Raw genomic sequence first — 21,900 nt, 5'->3', positions numbered from 1 at the left:
TCTTTTTGGTATTTTTAGTTTTGAAATGACTTTAGGTGATTAAAATCTATTTTTCTTAAGTAGGTAAGCTTTAAATAATCGCCTAGTATGGAGTCTTCGCTGCTGGTATACGATCATGCATATTTAACATACATAAAATCGTTCTCCAGTATATAAGTCTCCTATTTTATATTATATAGAATCTCTGAGCACAATGTTTGTGAATTGGCATCCATCTCTTTCGCACATGCATTTCTCGCATGTCCCTATAGCTCTAGCTCCCCCTGATGCCTTTCGCTTGTCAACTTACTTAGGGACATAAGTGATGTACAATGGATGCAGGCCGCTACCCAAACACCTCAGGATAATATAAATATATCTTTAATAGGTTGTATCTGAATGGCTCAGGCTATATTCAATATCATTACTCTACAACCGTCTCTTTCGCCAATTATAATTTCCTTCTATATCGATATTAAAATCCTGTCTCCACAGATATGACTTTCCATTAACAAAGACCTTGCCGTACCTCCTCAAGACAGTTTGGTTACCTGTTTCTTGGTAGACCATTCCAATAGGTATCATGAAAACTTATTTTCATTTATAAATAGTGGGTAAATTTAGAATGATTGAAAATTTGAATACTTTCATATTGTGATATACTAAGGGTCTTGACTGTCTTTCTTTTCAATTTCTTTGATAAGTTATTGGTTTAATCAGTGTATTCTGCAAGGGTTCCTGTTAGATTCCTATCAGGAGTTTTTATTGGGATTGGATACTAAACCAACTCCCTTGGCCCAGACTAAGGACTGGCGGCATCGTTCTGTTAGAAAGTCAATTCATCAGTTTTCACATTTTCTACATAAGATAATTAGCATATGGATAAGGTAAGTTGTGGATTTACTTGTATTGGTCATCCTCTAAAAATTTCTGCAGTTCTTCGATGTAACGTACACTTGTTAAATAATCTTGGACACTATGCAGCGGTTTCAAATGGTTAAAGTTGCTTGTCTGATATATAGTTAAGTCTGCTAGGATGGCACTCATTTTATTGGATCTGTGCAATGAGCCAACAGGATGCGCCATATCTATGTATACTAAGTCGGTTAAAAATATTCCTGAAAAAGAAAGCATAGCATTCTTATTGTGGTAGAAATTACCTCATAGTTATTTTTAATGTTCATACTAGTAGTACAGGTAGGCCTGTAATTCACTCTCCATATTAAATTGATTTTCATAATTAAAAAAAAAAAATTAGACGATCATTATAAGATATTTTTATGTTTCATTATTGAGAAGTTAACAGTAGAGAAACAAATGAATGTGGTTGAACTTTATTTTGTAAATCAAGGGTCAATAAAATTATTAAAACGCAATGCACGTCTCCAATCGCTATTGAATATTATTGGAACACAGTTGAAAATTTCAAATTTTGAAAACATGTTTAGAATTAATTATTATAAAAAAACTAAATCGATGATTTTTTTTTGTGACCAAAGTTGCATTAAGCAGCGCATTCTCGCCAACACCACTTCGCCTATAATATTATTGCAAATCACAGCACGCTAGTGACACAAGGCCGGTAAGCGGCGTAGGAGCGGGTAGCGGAAGGAGCGTGATTATTGTTTATTTCCGGCTCGTAATCCATATTCACCACTGCTTGCCATTCATAGCGGAGTAATACAATATTTTATTATATATCTGTATTATTTCTTTGGTGGCACATAATTCTTTTTATATTATCAATAATTTGCAAAGACTTGGAAGATATTTTAAGCACGGGCTTATTGACGACGCTCCCACAGGCAGGTAAATTAGAGATCCCGCACTCCTTTCACCTTGTCACATTCAATGTGTGTTGGAGTATTTGAATACAGTAGAACCTCGGTAATTCGAACGCCGTTAAATCGAAATTCGCTCTAAAACGAATATTTTCCCAATTTTTATCCCCCAAAATTGTTTTGTCATACAAAAAGTTTGTTATAAATCGAAATATTTGTTATTTTGTAATTCAAAATGAATTTTGGTCCGCACGAGCAGTTATTATTCGCATAAATCAAAATTTATTTTTGTTTACTCAAAATATTTTGAAATTCATACATATTACCAGCTGTATGCCAGCTGTGGGCGAATCAGTGATTAGTTATTATTATTATTATATACATCTACCATTATAGCATCGGCGTCGCGTAGTAATAGGTGTGCACATCTGAGTTAGTTTCATTCGTTATCAACCCACGGCCATGCACCGAATTTGTGCAGTACATATCATACAAAATTATCGATATAATAGAAAACAAATAAACGCGTGTAATTCGTAATACCTGTGTGTATTTCAATTATTTGTTAGTCTCAGTTTTTATGTGTGGCTACAGACATTTTTTTATATTGTATACCTGTGTTTATCGATAGTGTTTCGTACTGGCATTTTTGTGACTGTTTTTCTTGTATTTTGCTTATTTACGACATTTATTCATCGATAGTGTTTCGGACTGACATTTTTGTGACTGTGTTTTTTTCGTATTTTGCTTATTTATGACATTAATTTAGTGTTATTAACTCAATACAGACATTATTTTATATTTGTGACAATGATTGATGTAGTTAAAAAAACATAGAAGGTTCTTTCTTAAGTGGACAGTTTTGGACCCATGTCAGGCAATGTCGACCGCTTGACACTCAGAGTCACCAGAGAGACATTTTCAATTATTTCAAGAAATCCGGAATATCGTGCCACCCGCTCGATCCAATTCCGGAAGTTGAGGAATCGATACAAGAAAATGTGTTGTTAAACCCGGCTAATTTCTATGATTTCGTTTTGTGTGATGACGGATTGGTAATACCTGCTGTGCATGACGTGGGGACCGCGGCAGTTGCGATAGAGCGTGAAGATGTAGTCGATGAAGCAATTTTGGAAGATGAAGGTGATGTCGATGAAACGCCTCCTTTGCCGTCGAAGGTTGAATTATTTAACACTCTTGACATTATAGAGAGGCACATGTCAGGGACATCAAATATGCCGCAACATATATTAAATAGTTACGACCAATTTGCAAGACATTTGATAAGCGAAAGTGAAATAAATCATAAAAAGAGACAAGAAAAATTGTGGACTAGGTACTTTAAGTGATTAATTTTATGTATTTTTTAATTTGTGTTTTATTGTGCACCTATGTAATTATATTGTCATGTTGAACAATGTGCTCATACAAAATTATTGCAGGTTTGTTTAATTACCTACTTTCAATGAATCTTTTCGATAACAAACTGTATCTACTTATTATATTTTTATCTTTTTTTTTACTGTTTATATTGTTTGTCCCATTAAAAATATTAATACGATTGGCAGTACACAATATGTAATGTTAGTCTATGGTACTGACAAATGGTAAATTGATGGCGACTTTGTTTTGATTTGGACTGTCAAAAGTACTAAAAGTAAAATTTCTTGTGGTAATTAATGTAGGTATATATTTTTCTCTCGTGATTATTCGTGAAAATTTCGATTTATAGCGAATTTTGCTAATTCGAAATCAAATTTTCAGGGTCTTTTGGATTTCGAATTACCGAGGTCCACTGTATGTAGTATTTTTGTTAAACCGTCGCGCTGAGAGGTAAAACACCGCATGCCCCCCTGCCCCACCTATGTGCGTTAAATTATGAGGCGCGCAGGTGCAGCGCCTCGCCATATCCAGTGTACTCTGCAGTATTTGATCACACTGTATTTTTTGTGATTAACCGTGTCACTTTCGAAATTTGCGCGCGTGCCCCGCCCCGCTCCTTTGTGTGTGGTTTATCTCTAAAGGATATAAGCCTCTACAGGGTGGATTAACTAACATTTTTTGACATGATTTCTTAACTGACAACAAAATTCCTTTTTTGAGGAATGTGTAATTAAAAAGCACTTCATAGACAGAAGCAAAAATTGACATTATAAGTTGTGTTTAGTTCTTACCTAAATACGGAATGCATGGCAACTTCAGGCTTTGTAGATATTCGCGGAGTTGCGCCCAATTATTATTCTCTGTGAATATTACTGCAAGTCGTTCAAATAAAGATTTATCCTTTTTTGTCAAGCATGCCCATGTTTTGGTTAATCTGCAATTATATTAGAAAAACACATTACTACATTGTGAATGATCACTTGTGGGGACCATGAGGCCCCCACAAGTGGGAGGCTGGCAGGGCACTAGCCTGGGGCTCGGCATGGCAGGTCGACCAAATAATTGAAATAAATACATATAACAAATTTGCTCTAATAGTAAATAAAAGTCGCTAGTTTACTTCAAGTATAACATTTTAAATAATGTGGTTGTGCGATGCAATTTTTGATAACTCTGTGTCGATACTCAACAACTCCATAATTCAAGTAGAAAACGAAGTTTAAAAAATGTTACTTTAGTGCATCAGACTGCCATTAACCTTAGAGATTGGTAGGGGGGGGGTCCGCCTAGCGTGGGCCCGCTTTAGGATGTGTTTTTACATTTTTATCAGGTTATGTTTATAATTTGATTCATCAAATAACTGGATGAGTAGTGAGTACTGTATTTTTGTTGACGTTTACTCGTTTCAAATAGATAATTTTGACAAGCCACAGAAAGACACCTATTCAAAAAATCCTTGAACAGAGTGGGATTGACACGCAAGTCACACTTGCAAGGTGGGCTACTAATCGAAAAGTCCTTCATGCATAATTCCTAATAACTAAGCTATTTCACAAAGAAATGGCTACCATCTTTATAATTTAAATTAAAGTAATGACATTGCTTCGGTGTATAAATGGCATCAGGAGATTATATGATTTTTATTCAAGACTGTATGTACACAATAATGAAGAATGCAGTATTCTGTTATTGAAAATACTTAGTTTGAAAAGCCTCAGAAAAATTGATTTTATACAAAAAAAACTTGGTATATTTGAGAGAAACTCGGCGCTTTGCGTCTCACGGGGGCTCTGCCCCCTGGACTCCTCACATGATGGTTACTTAAACCCTGACGGCTAAAATTATTAAACATGTAAACATGCTTTGCCTACTGATTCTCTAAATGCTGGTTATCCAAATTCGAAAGAAAAAAATGCCAATCTCAGTTGCTAACGAATTATATATGATTATTTACTTATTCATAGTCATCATTTACATCATTTATGCTTTATAACTTTGCACTTTTTTACTGCACTGATACGCCTCTTCGACTGATTGCCTCACATTAAATTAAATCAAATGATATTCACTTGTACTAATATATCGTCGGTGTTTTGTAAAAAGGGCGAATTAACCAAAATGCTATTTTATAGGAGGATTTTTAACTTTTGACATTTATTTGTTTATTAACTGTAGATGATTATAAATATCTAACAAGTTTATAATAAAGCTTAGAAAGAATACTGTCATTATAATAGGCATTATTATATAATATTTTAAAAGGCCTAATATGTCACATTCGCTTTTTATTCAATTTAATTTTAGTCGATTATCGTTTTTAAGTACTTTCCTGTGGAGATATAAATTCGCCGTTTTTACACAACAAAGCTAGTGGGGTACATATTGTATTTTCATTAAAATCTTGATTTCGCCAAAATGGTTGATTCGCCCTTTTTACAAAACACCGATATGTAGTAATAAATAAATAGGTACTTAATATATTTATTAATATATATTACGAAGTGCAAAGTTATGAAGTGATAACTCTACATTTATCATAACGTCATCCCCGAAGCGCCGCTCGCAGCCGACTGGAGTCTAGCGGCCGCGTTACTTTTGTTACATTATTTTTGTTACGACTGTGCGATTTTTCGAAATGAATCCGAAACGAGGTTAAGGCAAAAGCATGTATCCATGCTAATATTTTCGATTTGTAAACATCTTTATTGAATTTTTAAAAATTGGTTTTAGTCTTTAGGCTTTGTGAATGCGGTATACACAATGACATTAATATGGACGAAGCATCTAGAAAATAAAATGACACTCACTTTGTGTCGGGTCTGCCGGATGGCGAAATTCATATTTTAATATCGGTATCCTACGCTCAAATGAACATTCTGCTTGTAAGCGGTCTGGCGACACCGCTGGGTCTGCCCATACAAAATTTCTGACTGTCAGGTTTCGACTCCACCGTTATTATTGTGTTACAAAATGCCAATGTGCCTAGTTAAAAATTGTAAAAAAATCTACTTAACACTCCAAGAAAGATGGGATATCACTTTTCATGTGTTAGTATTATTTATTATTTATAAAATGCCATTTTAAGATATTGATGAATGTTTATTCAATGCAATTGAATGACAGGAACCATTGGACAGTCAGTCGCCTGTGATTCGCTGGGCTCACTTGCGTCTAATTTCCGAGAAGTCGTAAGTAACCGAGAATATGTTTCTAACGCAATGAGTCATGACACTAATACGCCATTACAATAAAGGTTATATTACTATAAATTCTCGAAGCTTGTATCGCATAATGGAAACGGATACGTCATATGGTCACGTGACATCTACCTATACATCTGTGAATGACTTTCATGTACAATTTCTTGTGCGCGCCAGGTATGAAGTGAGTTGTCCATTTAATATGTCATTGGGTATACATGTCAGTTATATATCATTATGTTCGCATATGAGAGAACCGCAGTGCGCAAAGCTGCGTGAGCGTATCAATACTCGTAAATACCAATGTGATAAGTACAGTTTCCTGTGATGATAAGTACGATACTAACCTAAAAATGCTGACACTTTGCAAAGCAGATATTACTGCAAAAAGAGAATGAAGATTGTTCAATTCGTACAGTTTTTTGGCAATTTTGATGAAATGAGAGATTGTTTCAGCTCTGTGTTTAGGAGATGATCCATTCAATATTTCTTGCACAGTCCAAAAGCTTACCTGAAACACATGCAACAAGAGAACTTTGAATCACATAATCATAAATGCACAGTACATCTCAATAAAATATAAATTATTTAATATTGCATATAGGATTAGTAAACAGATTATAGATGTGGCGTTTTACTAAAAAAAGTTAGGGGATACGCTTATTTCAACTGCCAAAAATTAATATTCAAAGTAGCCCTTTATCGATTCAAGCGCTTATACTGGTAGCGCCAGGGAATCATTTGGAATTGGCTGTGACAACCGAAAAACTTTTGCAGAAAAAGAAAGAATATGTAATGGTATTTGTATTAAGGCGATACTTCAGTGAAACGGCAAATAATTATCAACTATAGGTGCGACGAAATTTTGGACTAGCTGGCAGTCTGAGAGCGAACGTCGAGGTGTCAATACGTCATTTTGTTTCATGTTGGCGACGGGTGTATTAATTCTTAAGTCGTGTAAAGATAACTAAAAACGTTACCCATTTACTTTAAAAAGAAAACATGTCAATGAATATATTATTATTGTTACTAATAGAACAATAAACAGAACATTAAATGGACGCATGTTGGATTTATATGACAAATTATATTTCGGTCGGCATGCGTCATTTGCACCCGCGACCCGCAATCCGCGCATCGCCTAGCCACGACCTTTTTTTTAGACCATGCCTCAACTGAGGTATAGCCTTCAACAAAATTTCACAAAATATACAAAAAAAATGACAGTTTTGATTGTAACTTATGTCAGTTTAAACTTTAAAGGTATGCTTACTCCCGTATACCCCTTGAAAAAAAGCCCTGGTGGTAGGTAGAGACCCACCATTGTAATATTACTTACAAGAGGAACCACAGTAGGGGAGGTGGAAAGGGTCCATTCGTGCTCAGCAATGCATTTTAATTTCTCCCCAGTTAGCATGTACCTGTCCTGTCCCTAACAGCCATGGTTTTTCTCATAAGTAGTCTTACACGGGCGTGACTCTAATTAAATGCAGCTTAATTTAAAATAAAATCACATAGCAAAAATAATTTTTCCTTTTAGTACCACGCATTAAATGGATAAGAACGCACATTGAAGAAAATTTTTAATCACTCAGAATACTTATGTCAAGGTTTGTCTATAAATTATTATATCAAATCGCAGCTCGCAAGACACACGTGGCTCTTCAGAAATATTGAATGTGAAAATAAAATTACATTTCGAAAACTTATCGAAATACCGCCAAGAAAACGATGCCTCCAGTATAAACATAACGCATTGGTGTGAAGTTCGATAGTTTTACAGAAAAAAAGTCAGAGCAACGCCAAGCGCGAGAACAAGTAATGCAATAAACTTGATGTGAGTGCAGTTGAGAATAGCAACCATAATAATAAGCATTAAAAGAAATCACACCTATGCGTGTTCAAAGTGAAATTGTTCCACGGCAACGTTAAAATTATTTTAGGACAGCTATTTTAAGCCTGAATTTTTTTTTCTGTGATTTATCAATAATGAAGCTATTAAGCTTTTGTTACAAATTATCTTAATGCAACTGTCAACCAATATTTTTAATATTTTTTTTTCTCCATACTTAATACACACACAAATCATTTACGTTGCTAGTCATCTCGAAACATCCCCCTTCCTGGAAAAATATATCTATGGCCTTTGAAAAAAATCTAAATCGTTCTGCCACTCATACAGTCATGTGTCACAAGATTATCAACCCCTGTAACTCACCTACCCTAATATTAAACTATAAGAAATTATAAGTAAATATCATTGATGTTTGAATGATTTCTTGCAATGTTAAAAAAATCCTTTAAAGTTAGTTGTACTTTTCAAAAGTGAAAATATACACGCACTAAAATATTAATTTCAATTACCTATGTATATCATATAAGTATATAAAATATATCAGCTGACTAATATCTAAAAGTATAAGATTACCATAATTATGTGTATAATTTCAAAGTGGATTACAAAATGAAACATAGTTATGTTTACTATCAGGCTGAACACAATATGTTTCCATACAATATTCGTGCCAGAATTATTTATGAAGAATATCGATAAGGGGATGGAATAAATTACTGTCAATTTAAATTAATGGCCTAATGGGTTGAGGACTAAGACTAATGGCTTGGTAGACTACAATGGGCGAGCCATGTAGCAAGAATGGACAGGTGACCAACCACCGAGAGCCATCCTAGATACCAAATCAAGCGGTTGTACATCGACTGGCAATCTCTAACTTTGGTGGTTGGACGGTGTTAACAAGGGTGCTAGAGCAACCGGTGCACATACCTGGAGGACACTGGCTCAGGATAGGGGGGATGGAGGACCCGCCCTAGGTTGTTAAACCAGTGATGATGATGATGACATAAATTAACGACCACACCCAGAGTAGATATTATTATTTTAATTGTATTAATAAAAAATATATGTATGAGAGTATTCAATATGACATGACACTATGAGAGGTTTCCTGTTGTCAATAATAATTATGCTGATATTATGTTTATCAAAAATAACAGCAGTTACAAAGTTGCTACATATTATGCAGATTCACAACATGCTACATAGGTACCTATATTTTGAAAAAGAAAACATTTCATCATTTCCTGAGATAACACAACATTGACTTCAACAAACAATGACTCATGAAATACATTCTATGGATGTGAGTCTTTTGAATAATATTTTATCAAAACACATAACTAACCATAATCACTTCTGCAATATAACTCCTCTCTTATCTCTCATCATTTTGAATACAAAAACAAAACATTTATGGAGAAGGTAGAAGTAGTAGAGGTAAAACAAAGTAGTGTAAGCAAAATGATTTTGTATGACAAACAAATATGCACATTCTTCCTAAATATTGCAATCCAAAATTAATTATAAAGCAGAGGCGTATTACCCGGCGAGCCACGAATTTCTATAAAAAAAAAAATATATCATAAAGATTTGTATTTCGGTTAAGTATTACACCATTGTGTTATCATGTGTTAAGGTGACGCATCAGTGAAACACCAAATAATTTTCAACTGTAGGCGCGACGAAATTTTGGACTCGCTCGCATTCAGTGAGAGAATGTCGAGCCAGAAAACGTCACTTTGCTGCGTGATGGCGACGGGTCAATTAATTCTAAAATCGTGTAAAGATGACTAAAAACGTTACCCATTTACTTTAAAAAGAAAACATGTCAATGAATATATTATTATTGTTACTAATAGAACAATAAACAGAACATAAAATGGACGTATGTTGGATTTATATGACAAATAATATTTCATTTGACAGGTGTCATTTGCACCCGCGACCCGCAATCCGCGCATCGCCTAGCAACGATCTTTTTAGACCGTGCCTCAACTAATGCATGGCCTTAAGTATTACACCAGCAGTGTATGTAAAATATATTAAATTATTTAAGACAATCGACCGGGGCTCATAGAATAAGTGCTAAGTACAGCGTGTATGCGCGATCATTTTCTATGGCCGGCCTATGCACATGGAATTGTAGAGCATGTAAACGTACTTGTGACGATTTCTAAAAATCCCAAAACCAAATTCCAGTTATATGTAAATGTCACTTTTGTAAGCAAAGAAAAAAGGTAAAATTAGTATCAGGGATTGTATCACAATTTATGGTGACTTTCATATGTTTAAGCTCCATTTCTGTACGAGAGGGTTCTTCAACATCTTTGGTTTCATTATTTACGCAATGCTTTGCTTATATTGCAACTACACTTGATGACCCAATGAAAGTATTAACAGGATGACTGTATTGACTGATGTTAAATCTTATGATTATGACAACTGTGATGCGATCTGTGCTTGCCCTATGGTCCGATAATGGAGCATAACAGGGTGCAATGGAACAATTATACCAGGAAATATGCGCCCATATCAAATCACAACATTAAAGTGTGCATGACAGCAGGATAGGTCAAAGACATGAATGCAGATTCACAATTATCACCTTTATTGCAATGTAAACAAAGTTAATTATACATGCAAATGCAATTTCCAGTTTTTCCAGGTTCTAGTCGGTTATATGGAATACAGCAGCAAACACATTTTGAAAATACCTTATATACTGAATTATTTATTAGTTTGGGTTAGTTTAGGTTTGGTTAGGTTAACCTAACAAATAGTCCAGTATATAAGGCTATTTTCAAAATTGCCACTGTATTCCACATAATCGACTTGTACCGTACACCTATAGCCGCGTTAGCAGAATAAAACAACAGTGCTCTAAAGACATGAACACACATTAGCAAAAATGACCCCTATTGTAATGTGGGTAAAGTTCATTTTACAACCACATTCATCCGTATCTAAAGAATGAAATCTGTATGAGCAGAACAAGATGCCTAGTGCGCGCTAGTGAGGGACCTTTTATTCTTCAGTCTATTAGTGAGTCGATGAGATGGTGAAAGAAGACTGACGAGTGACAGGGATTCTAGGAAGTGCCGTGTGGTGTCCATATGCTCTAAGGAGTGGAAATGGTCAAAGAAGTAGAAATAAACGATTATATCCACAGGCCAGCGCATCTGACAATAAGCTGATAATACATTATGATATGATCACTTCCTGCTGTTCACCCAATATAATATCCTCATATAAGTCACTGAAATATTGAAATATATTATCATATTACACTTATTGCAACGTTTAACAATTCTCACCCTGCGATGGTGTCGCTAGGAAATTATGCAATTGTCAAATAACAGCAGGGCACCCTCTAATACAGACAATAATTATGTACGAAAAACCAACTATTATCTGAGCAGTTATATCTCTAAAACGTGCAATATTTTTGTAAATATTTTATTCAGAATTACTATCATGTCACAGCGCGCCAGTTGAATTTTATTTTTAAAAGAAACCATATTCCACAAGTATACTCAATTCTCATTATATTCAAAATCTCAAAAAATCTTATAAGCGAAAACACGTATAATAAAAATTAAATATGCTATAGGTAAATCAATTTACAGTGGCACTATGGGTCCTGAAGTGGGCCCCCCACATGTCGCTAAGGTTAACGGCAGTGTGATGTTATACAGTAGTGTTTCCCAAACAGTATTCCGTGGAACCTCAGGGTTCGACAAGGTAAAATTAAGGGTATTATGTGTATTTTTAACAATTTTTGTATTTTCTTAAAAACTTGAATTATTAGGTTATCGGCAGTCAGCATCATATTTATGAAGCACTGATCGCGACCTCTTTGTGGTAACCAAGTAACATACGGCCCTTCGCCATATTGGATAAATAGCCACTTTTATTTTATTCAGAAAACATACTAAAAATAATTATAAAATTGTGAATTATCATATTATAATCATATCAATCATCATATTGCATCGCACAGCCACATACTTAAAAGTGTTAATATTCTTTAAGTGAAATAGCGCTGCGGGCGTTTTTCTACTATTAGAGTAAATTTGTAATGTGTGTGTTTATCTTACTTAACTGGTCAACCCACCATGCCAGCCCCCTGGCTAGAGCCCTGTCAGTTCCCCCCCTTGTGGGACCATGTCATGAGTACAGCAAAAGTGATATGCAGTTATATTGGTATCGCTTGATAGCATTGAAACGGGCATTGCAAAAAATGCTACCAATACACCTGTGAATCGCCCATCGTGCCACTGTAGAATGATTTACCTGACCTTGTAAATTTCATATTTAAGTTAAAAATTGCAACAAAAAAGAATCAAAGTGACATAAAATATACACTTATTCACACGACTGCATCGAGCAAGATTGTAATAGAAAATAACCACATACATAGTTTGGGAAATCAAATCACAAATGGGAAGAACGGTACTTAAGTGTCTATAACAAGTATTTGTTTTTATAACAGTCGATAGTTATATAAATATATCTGTGTATGGCATGAATATATTGATAAGTCGAAAAACATCAATTATCAGGGCAACTGCTTGATCGTTTGGTTTTCTGTGGTAAATTAGATATGTTTTTGGATGTTTTTAAATTTTAGTAAAATATTTGTAAATTTCAACAAACCAAAATTTAAAAGCATTCCTGATTTACCACAGAAAACCAACCTTACAAATAGCTGCCCTGAGAAATGATGTTTTTGACTTATCAATATATTTAATAAGTCATGCACGAATATAATATATCATATGTATCAATAAAAATTAATGTTGCATAATAAATACTACGAGAAAAATGACAATGAACCCACTTCAGTGGAGGATCCACACTGATTACTTCAGATAGGTCAAATGAACAGTGATCATTATACAATAGTACCCAAGTAGAATCCCATTTTCCAACCCAAACACTATATTGTAATGTTAAACACCACAAAATTAGTTTTTTAGTCAATTTCCAGTCAGTAAAATAGTATTCCAGTTGTATACCATTTTCAATACCTACTATTTTTACAAAATGAATTTTGTGGAGATTAATATTATTAATGACCACTATGGTGGGAAGTATACTCTTGGAATGATCGCATTATATATGTGTAATTAACATTTGTTTTACATTCGATGTTGTTGGTTAACCATGCAATATAAATATAAGTAAAAAAAATATATGTATATACTTGATTGAAACGCCTGGTAAAAGCTACCACATTGGGGGCAGTTGTTAACTTGTTTTTCTTATTCCACGAACAACTAGTCAGCTCATCGGGATGTATAGCAGTGAATGAAGGAAAATCCAGCAGAGTCAGCTGGGAGGCCAAGTCCTCAGGTGAAACTCTTAACGCAGAGCAAATAACATCATCCCAGCACTTCATTGAAGTGTTAGGCGGTAGACTGTTTGCTTTGCCAATGGTGTAGGCTGAATTTTCAATTCCATTACGGGTACTAGTGTATATGTTGATGCTGAAAAAAAAAAATTACTCTCAGAAATATTTAAATACATAATACATACACAATTTACACTGCAATAACCTGGTATAATAATATGTATAAGCGGAGCCAGCTGGCAATCAATGGCCAGCTGTCTTGCTAGCCGGCAAACACCGATTGTTCAATATAGCAGCGAATCAGCTCGGAAAAGCCATCATTCAGCAGTGGATTGTTCCAGATGATTACAATGAATTGCGATATATCTTTTAAATATTTTCAGATAATATTTGAAGGTTACTTCCAAAAATTTAATATAATAAAATTTAATTTTTGGAAGTAACCAAAAATTTAATTTGTCAGTTTGACATTAATTTTTAGCTTATATATTATGTCAATTATGCAAGGAGAGTTTTATTTTTCGGATGTTTAGATTGTTGCAGTAAAAAATATACATTTCATTTTTTTGACAAAGCATGTACCTACTCAATGGATTGGTCAAATTCGAATAACTATCTCTCCTAAAATGTTAATTTATTTTTAAATCATGAATCTTATAAATGTGAAGAAAATGTATTTTCACAAATCATATATGTATGTAATTATCCTTATTACTGTATCATTGCTTAATTTACGATTTTATTTTATGATAGAAATGCATTTTATACTAAGGTAAAATTAATAAACTGACAAAATAACTATTTAATACAGGGTCATTTGTTACTTGTCAAATAATTTACACATATTTTTTTACATATCATCAGTTGAAAGTTACCATTTAACACAATGGATTAATTCTCCACCGCACAATGTATAAAAATAAGTATAAACATTTATAAGGCCGACAATTATTTTAACATGTTTAATATATTTTGGTTTATTTGCAGAAATCTTTCTAATGTCAGTTCGAATTTTCCTAAGCGATGTTCATGTTTACGAAAGCTAGCGATTTAAAAAAAAAATGTAACTCATGCACGGATAATCGGGAGTTTACTGTAAATCATGGGTGGCCAACCTTTTCAGCAGCCGGGCCAGATTCTAAAAATGGGACTTCCTACCGGGCCTCACAACCGATTTTTTTTATTATACAAAACAAAAAAGAAATATATATTATATATTGTATATTAATAAAATAAATCAAAAATGAGAATCCAACATATTTATTAGATTAGATTTTTTCTAAATAATAAAAAACAAACAAAATAATATAAAAATAATAAATTTTATTGAGAAGTTTGATTTTGTGTGGCAGAACTAAGTGCATCGATATCGAGTGAGTTAGTTCCTACACGCAAACCTGCAAAATTTCCCGGTAATAAATTCACGTCTACGGAGAATGGCGTTGCAAATGCAGTAAAAACCACACGGTGCTTTTTAAAATCTTGAGTCAATATCGAATCTCAATTTTCTAAATTAGCACATCTAGCAGCAGCATTTGATATTATTTTTATTTTCTCACTGCTCCACGGGCCACAAGTTGACACTTAGGGCCGCGGGTTGGCCACTCATGCTGTAGATAGTTTAAAAATGACTTGACTGGAGTTTAGCGAATATAAGAAAGTACATGCATGATTTTAAGACTATAATGGAATTGTACCACATAAAAACCAATTCACTTATGTAAGTAGGTAAAGGCATGTAAATAATATTTTGTTTTAAATGTTTAATTATTACTGTTTGTTATGGGTCTCATTCTGGGTAAATATTATGTATATTTTAATAATTTCATATCTATTCAATATCTCTGGAGAGTTTTTCTAACATAATATTAATAATTATGGTATCTCAAATAAATATTGAGAGGTATAGTACTAGCTGGGTAGGTAGTAGAACACTCGGACACTCACAGCCATGGCTCCCACATCCTGAAGCGGCCCCCAGGGCCAGGATATTTGGTGGACCCCCCTACAATCACTATGGTTAAAGGTAGTGTGATGTTCTACAGTAGTGTTCTCAAAATGGTATTCCGCGGTAAAATTAAGGGTATTCCGTGTATTTTTAAATAACTTCATTTGAATTATTGAGTTTATTATGGAGCACCGATTGTGACAATTTTGTGACCCTTCCCCATATTGGATAAAATATAGTCACTTTTATTAGACAGGAAACAACAGACTAAACATAATTATAAATTAAAATTCTACGCGTGAATTATCATTTAATTATATCAATCATCATAATATCATATCAAATTGTATCACACAGCTATATAATATATTTTATGTTAATACTCTTAATGAAATAGCCTTTTTTACTATTTGAGTAAATTTTTGATCTGTGTTTATTTCACTCAACTGGTTGATCTACCACGCCGGGCCCCCAGGTTAGAGCCCTGTCAGTCCCCCCCTTGTGGGGGCCATGCTCACAGCACAGTGGTTGAAAAACACTATATTCTAGGGTTACTACACACTAGATCTACCAATATTAATAGTGCCTGTTTTAAATGTTTAATTATTAAACTTTAACACAGGGGGGGGCAAACTTTTTGGATGGAGGGCCAAATTCAAGAATTCAAAATGAGCGGCGGGCCGCAAGTGAAATACCATTTTTAGATATACTTACACTATTTATTATCACGAAAAATAAACATTACTTACAAAAAAAATAATGCGAACAATGAAACTGTTGTACATTTTTTTTAAATTCAGGTGTTAATTTTATAGTTGATATTCTCAAAACTGCTTGTAAATGGGCATTGGAGATATTTGATCGTAAAGAATTTTTATTGAGGTTCATGATCGAAAATGTTTGTTCACATATATAGGTTGATGCAAAAATAACGAAAATATTTCTTGCATAACCTGTTAGTTGGTCGAATTTGTCTGAATTAAGGGCATTGTAAAATTTGGAGATTTCTTCACGACGATGCAATTCTCTTAAATCAGTGTCACACTGCAGATCAATAATCTCAAGTTGTAGCTCTGTTAGTACACTATCAATATCTATTGAAAATGGATCGCATACTATTGCTAAAGAAATTTTAATCTATTGTCAATATTTTTTTTTAATTATAAAAAAGTTATTCGTAATCAGAAGTACAATTAATAATGGCGGGCCGCAAAAAAATACCCGGCGGGCCACATGCGGCCCGCAGTTTGCCCCTCCCTGCTTTAACACATAAAAATGTTCATTATTCTTTACAAATCATTGTCACAATATATTATTATCCGTGTGACAAATTCAATACATGAATGAAAGTGTGCATGAAGTAAGAATAATTATATACTTACTCATCTTCTTCTTTGATATCAGCAAATTTACAAGTCTCTAGTTCAGCCATGATTTCTTTGCGAGTATAGTTATTCCAAAAAGGATCCAAGTGATAATTACACAAAAAATGTTTCTTATAAATGTAGGGTATGAAAAGTATTCTGTAATAAAATAAAACACAAATAAAATCAGTAGAATCAGCAACAGATACCACTATATAGGTCTAATCATATGAGCAGACTCACAGATTCAACAACTCACTAATCTTTGTGAACAATTGTCAATTTTAAATACCAACTACACACGTACTAACAGCATCATCTCGATGCTTGTTGTGATTGGTTCACAATAAGCTTTGTTACCAGCAATTTATTTGTGCTCAGATAAGTAATGAGTTGCTGATTTTGTACACAATATTTTAGTTCATAATATACATCATTAGATTAATTGTATTGAGTATGGCTATTTTAAAATCTATTGGTGTTTGAATAAAGCTGATTAGATCCACTAACGAGTCATTGCTATCCATCCATGATAATCTCTTTATCTCCCTCTTTGATTCTCTTTTTTAACCTATGGGCTGCAACTTAAAATTGGCTTGCTTTGAATATTGAGTGGGTCGCGGAACATTTTCAATTATCAATTAATTGAGAGAAATTGAATTAAAAGAATCTTGGGTCGCGAAATTACACCATTACACTAATCTGGGAAGAGGCTTGAAAATAATAAATAAAATAAATAATAACCATGTCTTTTGCGACATATTTAAATTTCAGCTTGGACAGATGAGTGTAGAATGGCAATAATTTAGATATACAGGCAGGCGGCCATCGACTTTGGTACATAATTGATTTGTTAATGTTGAATGTACGAAAGTAGAGTAATGTAAAAAAAACATCAAAAAGTGTGCTTTAAAATATTTATTTATCAATGGGTATAATAAAGTTAGCAAGTCAAATGATTGTAAACAGGTGTCAAGAGATAGTTGAATACACCTTATTTTCTTTATGGAGAGGAGCTACTGCATGGAAGCGCACAGTTTTGCATTATCAACAAAAACCTGAAATTTTTAGAAATGTACGAAATAGCAAACTGTACGAAAGTAGACTGTACGAAAGTCGAGGGCCGCCTCTAATGCTGATGCCATCAATGTGGGGTCATAAACATAATTAGGATATTTTTGTCTGTTCTTTAATTTTCACGCCAACTATCATGAATTGTAGTGAAAAATAGAAATTATCCCATTCTTCTCACGAGTCCACAAATTGATTCAATCTGACATTTCAGTCAGGCCAAGCCGTATTCTCAATTGGCACGTTACTTAATTCAAAATTATCTTCAAGAATTACTTTTTTTTTAAATATCATTAAGATTATATTTATATCCTTAGCTGAGAAGATATGAAATACATCACTTGATACTAAATAAAGAACTTATCCTTTTATTTATATCTAATCAAACTTCGATATTGTGTAACAGTTCAGTTGTGTTCGTTAACAATACTCCATGAATTTTCATCTATTCATAATACCTATATATATTTATACAATCAGCGCTCGAAATGGAAAATTTTACACACCAGAGCGCTCAATAATTTTCAGAAAATTTTAACATAGTTATCTATATATATATATGTTACGCCGAATGTGTGAAATTGCGTATTACATGAAATCGGAAAAATTTTGCCCATTTCATGAAAAATGCAAGCCCGTTGTCTAATTCATGAATTAGACAAAATATCTGCCGAGTGCGTGAATTCGGCAGTAATTTTTCTGTCTAGTTCATGCATTGGGCAAATTAGATAGTTGTGCTCCTCCGGTGGTGTTTTTTACAACTTAACCAAATGTATCCAATTCTCATGCATTCGTCAATTGCAACTAATAAAACTGACCAAATGTGTCAAATGTCATTGATTATATAAAAATATACCAATCAATAACTACAATAACGTTCATATCCATTTACTATGCCCAAAAACAATCTAGAATTTTATGGTAACGGAAGAATTTTATTAAAAGGTATTTTCACGATATGATTCGTGCTTGGGTATCAGGCAATGGTCGATTGTTTGTTTGTGATAGTATGATTTGATAGTTTGTTGACAGTTGTTAGCTAACCTCAAAATAGACATTCAGTTGCATTCAGAATTACAAAACCTAACCTGACCTAATAATATTATATTATGTCCAATTATAACTAATAAAACCATCCGTATTAAATTTACTTTTTCTACTGTCATGGTTTAAGAATTCCATACCCTGCCGAATTCACGCACTCGGCAGATAATTTGCCTAATTCATGAATAAGGCAACGGGCTAGCATTTTTCATGAATTAGGTAAAATTTTGCCGAATTCATGTAATATGCAATTTCACACATTCGGTGTAACATATATAAAAATGAATGTTTGTCTGTGTGTGTTCCATATGGGTTCCCATACCATTCATCCGATTGCGATGAAACTTTCGTCAGTCGTTGTGCGCACAGCGGTGAAGGTTTCTGAATTAGAAAAACCATCTTCTTCTATTCATATGTGTTCCTATACCATTCATCCGATTGCGATGAAACATTGGTCAGTTGTGCGCACACCAGCGAAGGTTACTGAATTTGTACAACCATCTTCTTCTTCTTCTTCTATTCATATGTGTTCCTATACCATTCATTCGATTGAAATGAAACTTTGGTGAGTTGTTGTGCGCACGCCTGAGAAGGTTTCTGAAGTAGTACAACCATCTTCTTCTTCTTCTATTCTATCCTTTTCTATTCGTATGCGTTCCTATACCAAATTTGGAAAATCCATTCTTCTCACATGGACAGCTGTATGTGGCCTACTCACGCGTTGGAAAACCTTCTGATTAATTCGTGTCCACACCAGACGGAAAAACAAAAAATATTGTGTATCCAAAAGCACTTCACTTTAGAATTAAAACACAAACTTTCTTTCTTTGGGTGGCATTGCAACGCATGTCGGGTACTCGCTAGTATTTTATAAAAGTATGTTAGATTTTTTCTTATATGACCTATCTAGCTGAGATGGTCAAATTATTTTTTCCACATAACGGAGCAATAATTTTGGGGATTTCATCAACCGGAACGGCGCTCCGGGTCATTTTGAGCCCTGTATATATAAATACCAATATAGATATATATGTTATATTATAATATACATATATACAATTTTTCAGGAGATATCAGTTTCAAAAGAATACGTGTTTAGACAATTCCTAGTCAGTTTAAGCAGTAAAATGTAGTTCATGAGACAGCTTGAGAATCCGTATACAGTTATATTATGAAATACCTAATAAGTGTTACCTATTAGTGTGTTATCAAATATAATCTGAATTATGGAGGCTGGACCAAACAGCTCATTTACACGTGCATGGATTTACTGCTGGCAGTATGTATTATCACGGCCATAACAAGAAAATGCATGTGTAAACATATATTATCGAGCAAGTTGAAAGATTGCATATATGGATCAAATAAGTTCAGTGGTTTCTGAATTTTCACATGATAGTTGCAACTTTAATGACGTATGTGCAGTAGAACGATAGTGGCGAACCTGTTGGGAAAAATACAAACTACACTGCGACTACATTTTGACGTTTACCAATTTTCACAATCTGTCAAATAGCACCATAAAAAGACAACAATGCATCTTGCTTACGCTTGAAGAATGAGATTGGTAAAACAGGCAGCACTTTTGCATGTAAACACTTATTATCACAATAGTTTAATTTATACATTATTGCCAGTAAACCCATGCACGTGTACAGATGCTATAAGTATCGAATACCTGCTAACTACATTATTAAAAAATTATTATAAGGTCATGTTCTCAATACATCATGTTGTAATATGACAGTTATAGATATCAATACAATAAATTAAAAAAGCTATTGAACAACTGCAATCGATACAAGTCGTACAAATTATGTATTCCACATAACCGACTTGTACCCTGCAATCAAGTTTGTTGTTGGTAAAGAAATGAGAACATAATAATATATACTCAATAAACATAACACTAATATTATTAGATAGTAGGATAAAAATGCGTTGAATCATCACATCAGCTTGGTAACTTGTCAATATTAAAACGTTATCTACGCTGCCTACTCACTGCTTAGTTTTAGGAGAACCTCGATTGTTAATGATGGTAAACAAAATAACCAAACCACCTATTATGTCTACTATCACTTTGGTCCCGCCACTAAGTAATGTCAAATAATTCGACATTATTTTTTAGCAAAATATTAAGTATCTTTTATATAAAGTACCAACTATGAGAGGAATGATAAAGTTTCATAAAATAGTTAACCAAATATTATCAAAACAACATAAATATTGTAGGTGCTGATAAAAGTAATCAAATCACCTGTTTCATCAATTTACTTTCTGTTAAGTATTTCGTGGAGATATTAGTTTGATTGATTTGCGTATCCTGTGAAGTGGAATATATAAATACATTTATTTTCAATGTTATGTTTGTGCGACCCAGGAATTCAAAAAAAACACTATACACGTAATAAGAAAATTAAAAATATCTATGTACCTTCAACCAACAACTACTGACAGCGATCCATAATGAATTTGTAACTATAAAATTTTGGTTACACTGAAGTTATATTACGGTTAACTATACATATTTAGTTACAAAAATCGTTGGGCGAATTGATTTTTATATCAACATCTAAATAAAATGACATTACAACGATAACATGAAATAAAATTAAAACAAGCGTCAAAGACCACCGCTAAATGCAGCGCAATCCGCCTAGCGCCCAATGTTGCCATCTTTTTTTTACCGATAGTATGCGCAGTACTGCCATCTTTTTGTCACCGAAAGTACGCGGTTTTTGTTAAAAAATTAAAAGTGTGCATTGTCATCAATCATCACTCACCAGTTATTTTATTTGTCAAGTTATGTTAATAATATTATTATATACTACCTATTGCGATCAGTAGTTCTCTGCAAAATGCCATCTCCCGTGATGTATCCCCCAGATATTTGAAGCTCTCGACGCTCTCGATGTT

At 33.7% G+C, this 21,900-nt stretch overlaps 1 protein-coding gene across 1 annotated transcript in view; it reads right to left on the bottom strand.

The window, feature by feature from the left end:
• Positions 1–21,649, bottom strand: part of RalGPS (Ral GEF with PH domain and SH3 binding motif) — a 45,756-nt gene extending 24,107 nt beyond the window's left edge. The window contains exons 1-6 of the mRNA XM_085943173.1: positions 21,419–21,649; positions 16,885–17,025; positions 13,408–13,690; positions 6,691–6,854; positions 3,935–4,077; positions 884–1,097 (exon numbers count right to left, since the gene is read on the bottom strand). Of these exons, the coding sequence (XP_085799299.1) occupies positions 884–1,097; positions 3,935–4,077; positions 6,691–6,854; positions 13,408–13,690; positions 16,885–16,934 (854 nt within the window). The 5' untranslated portion in view covers positions 16,935–17,025; positions 21,419–21,649. The remainder of the gene's footprint in view (positions 1–883; positions 1,098–3,934; positions 4,078–6,690; positions 6,855–13,407; positions 13,691–16,884; positions 17,026–21,418) is intronic.
• Positions 21,650–21,900: the final 251 nt, after the last annotated feature.

Source organism: Rhyacophila brunnea, unplaced genomic scaffold (assembly GCF_057557595.1).
Source record: "Rhyacophila brunnea isolate RB1 unplaced genomic scaffold, BYU_Rbru_1.0 scaffold_1, whole genome shotgun sequence".
NCBI classification, from domain to species: Eukaryota; Metazoa; Arthropoda; class Insecta; order Trichoptera; family Rhyacophilidae; genus Rhyacophila; species Rhyacophila brunnea.
Note: the sequence above shows the minus strand (reverse complement) of the source record. Positions and strands in the feature narration are given on the sequence as shown.